Genomic DNA, 9,297 nt, shown 5'->3' on the forward strand with positions numbered 1-9,297 from the left:
CATAGGAACAGGCCCTTCAGCCTACCAAGCGTGCGCCGATTCTTAACACTTATTTACACCCGCTACTTAATACCCATGTGCGGTTTCTATCCTTCTGTTCATCTCCCATTCACATGTCTATCAAGATACGCCTTAAATGTTACTAATGTGTCTGCTTCCATCACATCCACTAGCAATATGTTCTAGGCAGCCACCACCCGGTGTGAAAAATTTTCCTCAGTTCTCCCCCAAAAAACTTTTCCCCCTTGTATCTTAAACCTGTGTCCTCTTGTAGTTGACCTTTCCATCCTGGTAAAAAAGGTGTGACTATCCAACCTATGGCTCTCGTAATTTTATAGACCTCTATCAGGTCACCCTTCACCTATGTCTTTCCAATAAAATTAATCCGAGTTTATCCAATCTTTTCTCATGACCAAAATCCTCCAAACCAGGTAACATCCTGGTAAAACCTCTCAAAGCATCTACATCCTTTTAGTAGTGTAGTGACCAGAACTGCACATAATATCCCAAATTGATCTAACTAAACTTTTATACAGCTGCAACATAGCTTGCAAACTTTTGCATTCAATGAACCAGCTAATGAAGGCAAACGTGCTGTGTGCCTTCTTGACCACCTTATCGCCGGTGTTGCCACTTTCAGGGATCTATTGGACTTGTACGCCCAGATCCCTCTGTATGTCAATGCTCCCTAGAGTTCTGCCATTCATTGTATAAATTCATGCCACCTGATTTTTTTTCCAGACAGAGTTTTCAATCATGTTCATTATCCTTGCTCTGTTCATCTTAAAAGCATAGCAAATTCTCAAATTAATTAATTCAAATCCTGGTACACAATTCCAGGTACACAATTCTAGTACTGCAAAACCTATCAGCAAAGGAAACCCAATGTATAAACAAATGAAGGCACAAATATCTTTATATTCTAAGGTAAATGATTAAGTTCACAGTTTACGAGCAAGAAAAACAAGTGGCTATAGAGTAATTCCTCAAGAAGCTGTAGTTTACCAAATCTTTTAGAATTTTGTGCAAAGTTAGCTGAAAAGTAAGTAAATTTCCCAGAAATCTTATTACTTTGGAAATATAAATAAATATGCCCAGCTTAAATACCAAAGAAATGGTCAAGATTTTATTTAGTTGACTCTGATCTATAATTTCTCTCAAAACAATTTAATAAATTAGAAGTGCAATATTTCTTGGCAGTTTTAAAATTGAACAATCAACATTTCCAATGTGTAAAGCACCCCTTTTTGATTTGCTATCATGATACCTGAATTGTGGTAAGTATCCACCCAGCCCCCATCACCATCATCCTCTTCAATGACTGCTTCAAATTCATCAGAATACTCCATCTGTTTGCAGCGCTTATAGCAAGGAACTACATGGGGATAGACAAGACTCTTGGTGAAACAGTACAAGCAGCATTATAAATTTTCTCTACTTATCAAAGTAAAACAAAACTATAGCTGCATTAAAATTAGACCATTTAACTACGTTAAAACATTAAGTATATTTGCTCAATGAACATTTAAACCATCTGATGTTCAGCAATATTTTAAACTTCAAAGATACACTAATTCGTTCTAATGTATTGTGACTGTCTGAAAAGGTATAAATCAATGAAAACACTTGTACCATTTCTTGTCACCAGAAACTGCTTATCCTTGGGTAAGTATGGTTTCACTTTGGCATCCTCCCCGCTTCCCCTGAAAAAAACAATAGCATCAGATAACAATCGTTTCATTTTAAATTGCCTTTATCATTTTAAATTTGTCAATTAACATTAGCACTTCATTCAAGCTAAATTCATTTTGAAGGCAAAGTCTCAACAAGGTTTTCCTATTCTATTGCAAACGAAAATGACCTCCTCATTGGCAGAATTGGGATGCTAAATAATCATTCTTGGGACTTTGTCTGGCCTCAAATTACTTCAGTGTGACCAGTGCCCTGATTGCTGATTAGTTTTTTGTGAAACCATTCAAAAAAGTTCATTGTTGGATCAGAGTTTGCCATTTTAACCTGAATGACAAGTCAATGTCATTTCTTCCAGCTCCTTAGATGGGCCCATCAGATACTCTGAATCACTGATCCTCCCCTTCTTAAATAATCATGGCAGGGTCATATGGGATTCTCAGTGGGTCAATCCTAACTTAGAGATCTGAGGTTGGTTTGCTGGATGTTGGACCCAAAAATCTTAGAAATCCTCAAGTGTAACAACAGCAGCCAAGGAGTAGCTCAGAGTTGTTGACCTGTAATAGGAGTTAGAGACACTCTTGATGATAAGGGAGGTAGAGGAATCTTTGGATGGTTTTCTCCAGAGTGCAGCACTGGTGCAGGAAAAGAAGTGACTGCTATTCAGCAGAATAAGGAAAGCTAAGGTGACATAGAGAAGGAGATCCTGCAGACACCGTCCTGTGCAACAGGTACAATGTATTTGCTACATGCAAGGACAAGATATAGGCTGCTTGGTACACAGACAATAATACTAACCATGGAATTATGGAATGGGATACAGTTCAAATGGGGAGTGGGGGAAGAGGAAATTCAATCAGTAGTGTTTAGATTTTGTTCCATGTCCTGTATACAGTTGCATCCAGGAGTCCAGAGGGATGATTTGCCTATGTGCTGGAAAATAAGAGGTACAGATATCTCAAAGCACGTGGAAAGGAACATGGAAGAGAAGGAAAATTTAGTCCATGCTAGGACGAATGACATAGGGAAGAAAAGTGGAAAGAGACCCCACTCACAATATAATATTGCTTATATTTTGCCATTAGTCTTGTATATTCAGCAAGTTTGTATACATGCCACTTCGTCCCTTCATTTAAGTTTTTAATGTAGTCTGTGCGAGACAACAAATGAGACGCTGACAAGAGAAAATATAAAAAGGAAAGATGCCAAAGAAACAACTGGAAATGACAAAGTTAAATTAACCAAGAATATAAAAATTAGTATCCTTCAAATCACAAACAGCAAAAAAAAGGGACAGGGATAAACTCTCAATTCTAGCAAAATGAGTAGCATTATCAATTTTCTTCACTGTTTAGCTGGGGAACTAAGTTGAGATGTATGAGGTTAGAAAAAATGAATAAAGATAAAGACGTTTATAACAAAAAAACATAGATAATCAAACTTAGAGACGATAAAACCCTTGGTCTAGATGGAGTGCATCTACATACATTCAAAAGTTAGGAAAGGACAGCAGAAGCATCAGCCCATGTGTACTTTACCACATTTATTAGAAAAGAAACAGTACCAGAGGACAGTAGGATGACTACTGTGATTAAAAAGGGAGATGGAACAAATCCAGCGAACTGCAAAGTAATTACCTTAGTCAGCGGTATGAACAATAACGCAATCTTTAAAAGTTTAATAGAAAAACATTTAGAAACTGAAAATATATAATCAGCATGGATTCTAAAATGGATGACAATTCCTGCCCTAACCTTATTAAAAACTTTAAAGCAGTACCATGAAAATTAGATAAAGATATATTTGGATTGTCAAAAGGTCTGCTGTAAGAGGAGGTTTTCACTTATAGGGTGAAACCAGAATTAGGTCAAAGATATAAAACAGTGATTTAGGGAGGCAATGGCCTTTGTGGTATTATCGCTGGACTGTTAATCCAGAGACTCAGGTATTGTCCTGGGGACCCAGGTTCGAATCACACCATGGCAGATGGTGGAATCTGAATTCAATAAATATCTGGAAGTAAGAATCTAATGATGACCATGAATCCATTGCCGATTTTCACATAATGTCCTTTAGGGAAGGAAACTGCCATCCTTCCCTGGTCTGGCCTACATGTAATTCCAGACCCACAGCAATATGGTTGACTCATAACTGGGCATTAAATGCTGGCCTAGCCAGCGATACCCTAATCCCGTGAATGAATTAAAAAAAAGGAAGGGTTGCCGGTATAGATGCATTTTAGGCAAGTTAGATAAACATGAATGAGAATGGGTTATATTTATGGGGTTAGAGAAAGGATGTGAGAGAATGAGAGAAGGCTTTTACATGACATGAACATGTCGATTGGATTAAACAGACTTTTCATGTTGCAAGTAGGAGTCAAGTTTGTGCTATTCAGCACTATCAACTGGATCACTCCACTAACTGGTATCTCCACTTATCTCCTTGCGAAAAGCTTCTGTTGGCCATTGAGGGATTTAGTAACATGCTCATGGCATGGCAATCTTCTATAATCTAATTTTCTGAAGCTGCATCTTAACAAATCAGTAATATAATTTGGAACAATCATGTTAGTACAGGCAACTTGACTAGCTAAAACAACTGAAAATATTAGTGACTTCCTGACACCAGAGCAATGCATGTTTGTGGCTCTGAATTCTGATGGTAACAAAGCTATAATATTTTAACTCCCTCAAGACATCAAAGCTGTCTCTGATCACCCATTAATGCACAACAGTACATGGTGTTCCATTCATTGGCTGGCATTTTAGATTTACTGGCGCTCTCCTGTTCTAGGTGAATGTTGGATAACACAAATTTTACTGTATATATTATGCAAAATTACACAGACCCAAAGAAATTCCATTTATTGTAGATCTAAGTTTCAGTTTTCATACTTTAAACTTTCACAATCCATTATTCACTTACCATTGCCAAGTGGGACAGTGATGGACCAGGTGATCTCCAGCTACTACAAACTGCAAAGATAAAAAGGAAACAGATAGCCACAAAATTAAGTATGTTTAACTCGAAAAACAAAACACGCTTTGTTTGGCAGTATTTTGAAAATGTCCCCATTTTTCTACAGTCAGTGGTTGTTTGGGTAAGTAAGGAGCACTCTGACCAATTGGAAATTAACGTGTAAAATTCTTTAAAACACTGTTTCCATGAAAGAGATTTGAATTAAGTGTCATATATTGGAAAATTGTCACAAATGCATTCTACTGAGGATTAAAATCAATAGCCCGTTAGAACCGAGTCAGAAACAAATGTCCAGTGAATAAAAAGCATTCATTATTTCACAAAATTTTCAAGAAGAAACACGAGTGCGCAAAAAGTGTTCTAATCAGTATATTAGAAAAGGAGCTGCTGAGTTTCTCCAGCAATTGCTGTTTGTGTATTAGTAAAGGAGCTTTCTTTTTCCATGTGACTCTACCAAGAGAGGTTACAAACTTAAGTGCTAATTTCCTGAATGTATTAAGATTTGTAACAATAGAAGAGGAATTTAACAATCCCTTACTTCATCTGATTGTTAAAGAAATACTTAAGCAATCGTCAACACAAAGTATTCCACTAACAACATTTTATAAATAAATTAAATAGATTTCCCTTCAAAAGGTGAATAAACACTATAATTTGTTATAGCACTGAAATATCTTGTCCAAAGCTACACTATCCAAGATACATTAGGCACAGGAAAAGTATTCCACAGTTTAAAAGAGGTTACATTGAATCTACAGCACAGAAACAAGCCCTATAGTTCAAATGACCAATCATAGAATCATACTGCAGAGAAGAGGCCCTTCAGCCCATCGAGTCTGCACTGCCAAAAAAACCCTACAACCTACAGTAGTCCTCCTTTCCCACACTGGACCCATCGTTTTGAATGTTAAAGACACTCTAAAAAAGGTACTTGGATGAACATTTTGAAGGTTGAGAGGTTACCCTCCCAGGCCAGTGCATTCCAGACACCCACTATCCTCTGGGTGAGGATATTTTTCATCAAATCCCCTCTAAACCTCCTGCCTTTCATTTTAAAAGTGTGCCTCCTTGTTCTTGACCTCTCAAGTAAGGAACAGCTGTATTCCATTTCCTCTGTCCATGCTCTTCAACCTTATCAGGTCTCCCCTCAACTTTCTCTGCTCTGAAGAAAACTATCCTAGCCTACCAGCCTGTCTTTTTAGTTGAAATGCTCCAACCAAGGCAACATTCTAGTTAATGTCCTCTGCACCTTCTCCAATGCAATCACATCTTTCTTATAGCGTGGTAATTAGAACTGTACATTGTACTCGAGTTGTGGTCTAACCAAAGTTCTGTACAGCTCCAACATAACCTTCCTGCCAGTATAATTTATGGCTGGACTGATAAAGCCAAGTGTTCTGTATATCATAACTGCCCAATTAACCTCCTAACACCACTAGGGGATCTGTGGACAACCACCCAAAGATCCTTCTGTTCCTCCAAGGTTTACGGTGTCCTACCATTCATTGAGCACTCCCTTGTCGTGTTACTTCTTCCAAAGCATATCACCTCATATTTATCAGGGTCAAATCCCACCTGTCACTGATCTACCCCTCTGACCAATCCATTAATATCCTATAGTAACCAAAGACCTTCTTCCTCACTGTCAACCACCTGGCCAAACTTTGTATCACCCACAAACTTATCCCCTCCATATTCTCATCTACATCATTTATGAATATCACAAACAGTAAGGGACACAGCACTGATCCCTATGGTATGTCACCGTACACCAGACTCCAATCAGACAAACAGTCTTCTACCACCACCCTCTGTCTCCTGCCACTATGCATTTTTTGGATCCAACTTGCCAAATTACCCTAGATCCCATGTGCTTTTACCAAACCTGTTTCCCATACAGGACTGTATGAAGGGCTTTGCTGAAATCTATATCATCTACATCAACTGCCCTACCCTCATCTGCACACTTGGCCACCTCCTCAAAAAGTTCAACCAGGTTTGTTAGGTGTGAGCTTCCACTAACAGATTCATGCTGACTATCTCTGATCAAACTTGGTCTCTCTACATTAAGTTTTCTCTTTTGCTATTTTCTCCAAATAGTTCCCCACCACTGATGTGAGAGTCACTGGTCTATAGTTCCCTGGTTTATCTCTAGCAGTCCACCAGTCCTCAGACACACCCGCTATGGCTAGAGACAATTTAAACTTTTGAGTCAGGGTCCTGTTATTTCTTCCCTCATCTCCCACAGCAGGATCCAACTCATCATCTGGAGGTTTTCGCAGGAGTGAATAAATCTTCAATACCTCCTCACTTATATCAATCTGCTCCAGACCTTTACATTAAATCTTAAAATCTGTATTTGCTTCTCCTGCTCCTGCATAAAGACATATGTGAAGTATTCATTTAACACTCTACTAATACCCTCCAACTTCATGCACACATTGCTGCCTTGGTCAATAATGGGTCCTATGTTCCTATGGTTATTCTCTTCTCCTTGATGTACTTGTAAAGTATCTGGGGATTCTCCCTAATTGTGCCCACCAGCATTTTCTCATGCCCCCTTTGGCTCTTCAGTTCTAGGGTTTGTTCTCTACACAATCTTCCACTTGCCATTCTTCATCTAACTTTAGCACAATATCCATTTATTCTTTTCTCCCATACTTCTGGCTTTCCCACAAGTGGGGATGTTCCCCTACCTTCTAATCAAACACTTTTTTTGGCATTTCTTTCTCTTGAAAATTGTACAGCCATCTGATTAAGTTTGCTCCTTATCATTCCAAACTTTAACTGATATATTCAAAAACACACTCACAAGCATTAAGTACAGCTCTTTTAATAGCTTCATTGTCTGCAGAGTATTCTTCTGACACATGGTAGTATACATTCATAGAGTATTCTGCAAAGTACAGCTAACATTAAAACCCAAGCATTTCTTGCCCACTACAAATTCACAACCATCTTTGCAAATGAAATTAAATCACTCTCAACTCCATCCTCTGTAAATCGAGACATTAAACACATTTCTTATAAATCAAATATATTATTCAAATCAGATCATCCTCAGAACTATAACTCCGCCCACAGCCGACACCGATGCAACTCCGCCCACAGCCTCCACAGCCAGCAGCTCCAGAGGAGACAGCAGCACCCAGCCCTGCCGAGTCTTCACCATCCCCCCAGACCTACCCCTTACTGAGGACGAACAGTCAGTCCTCAGTAAAGGGCTCACCTTTGTCCCCCTCCACCCACAGATCAACGAATACCGCTCACGCTTGGACATACAGCAGTTTTTCCGCCGCCTCCGCCTCCACGCTTACTTCTTTAACCGTGAACCTAACCCTCCCTTTACTGACCCCTTCTCCCGTCCAACACACCCCCTCCTCCTGGACACCACCCCAAGGCCTCCTACCCTCCCTCGACCTCCTCATCTCCGACTGCCGTCGAGACATCAATCGCCTCAACCTCTCCACCCCTCTCACCCACTCCAACCTCTCCCCTGCAGAACGTGCAGCCCTCCGCTCCAATCCCAACCTCACCATAAAACCCGTGGACAAGGGAGGCGCAGTTGTAGTATGGCACACTGACCTCTACATCGCCGAGGCCGGACGCCAACTCTCCAACACCTCCTCCTACCGCCCCCTTGATCATGACCCCACCGCTGAGCACCAAACCATCATCTCACAAACTATCCACAACCTCATCACCTCAGGTGACCTCCCATCCACGGCCTCCAACCTCATCGTTCCCCAACCTCGCACTGCCCGCTTCTATCTCCTTCCCAAAATCCACAAACCTGAATGCCCTGGTCGACCCATTGTCTCCGCCTGCTCCTGCCCCACCGAACTGATCTCCAACTATCTAGACTCCATTTTCTCCCCCTTGGTCCAGGAACTCCCTACCTATGTCCGTGACACCACCCACGCCCTCCACCTCCTCCAGAACTTCCAATTCCCCGGTCCCCAACACCTCATCTTTACCATGGACGTCCAGTCCCTCTACACCTGCATTCCCCATGCAGATGGCCTTAAGGCCCTTCGCTTCTTCCTGTCCCGCAGGCCCGACCAGTCCCCCTCCACCGATACCCTCATCCGCTTAGCCAAACTCGTCCTCACACTCAACAACTTCTCTTTCAATTCCTCCCACTTCCTACAGACAAAGGGGGTAGCCATGGGTACCCGCATGGGCCCAAGCTACGCCTGCCTCTTTGTAGGTTACGTGGAACAATCCCTCTTCCGTACCTACACCGGCCCTAAACCCCACCTCTTCCTCCGTTACATTGATGACTGTATCGGCGCCGCCTCGTGCTCCCACGAGGAGCTCGAACAGTTCATACACTTCACTAACACCTTCCACCCCAACCTTAAGTTTACCTGGACCATCTCTAACACCTCTCTCCCGTTCCTGGACACCTCTGTCTCCATATCGGGCAACCACCTAGAAACCGATATTCATTTCAAGCCCACCGACTCCCACAGCTACCTAGAATACTCCTCCTCCCACCCACCTTCCTGCAAAAATGCTCTCCCCTATTCCCAATTCCTTCGCCTCCGCCGCATCTGCTCCCAGGATGAGGCATTCCACTCCCGTACATCTCAGTTGTCCTCGTTTTTCAAGGACCGTAACTTC

The 9,297-nt window shown here is 41.3% G+C and overlaps 1 protein-coding gene across 1 annotated transcript in view; it reads right to left on the reverse strand.

Annotated features, from left to right (window-relative positions):
* atg3 (autophagy related 3) overlaps positions 1–9,297 on the reverse strand; it is a 39,380-nt gene that overhangs the window by 18,796 nt on the left and 11,287 nt on the right. The window contains exons 3-5 of the mRNA XM_048602584.1: positions 4,618–4,667; positions 1,633–1,703; positions 1,268–1,375 (exon numbers count right to left, since the gene is read on the reverse strand). Of these exons, the coding sequence (XP_048458541.1) occupies positions 1,268–1,375; positions 1,633–1,703; positions 4,618–4,667 (229 nt within the window). The remainder of the gene's footprint in view (positions 1–1,267; positions 1,376–1,632; positions 1,704–4,617; positions 4,668–9,297) is intronic.

Source organism: Rhincodon typus, chromosome 11 (genome assembly GCF_021869965.1).
Source record: "Rhincodon typus isolate 14 chromosome 11, sRhiTyp1.1, whole genome shotgun sequence".
Classification (NCBI taxonomy): Eukaryota; Metazoa; Chordata; class Chondrichthyes; order Orectolobiformes; family Rhincodontidae; genus Rhincodon; species Rhincodon typus.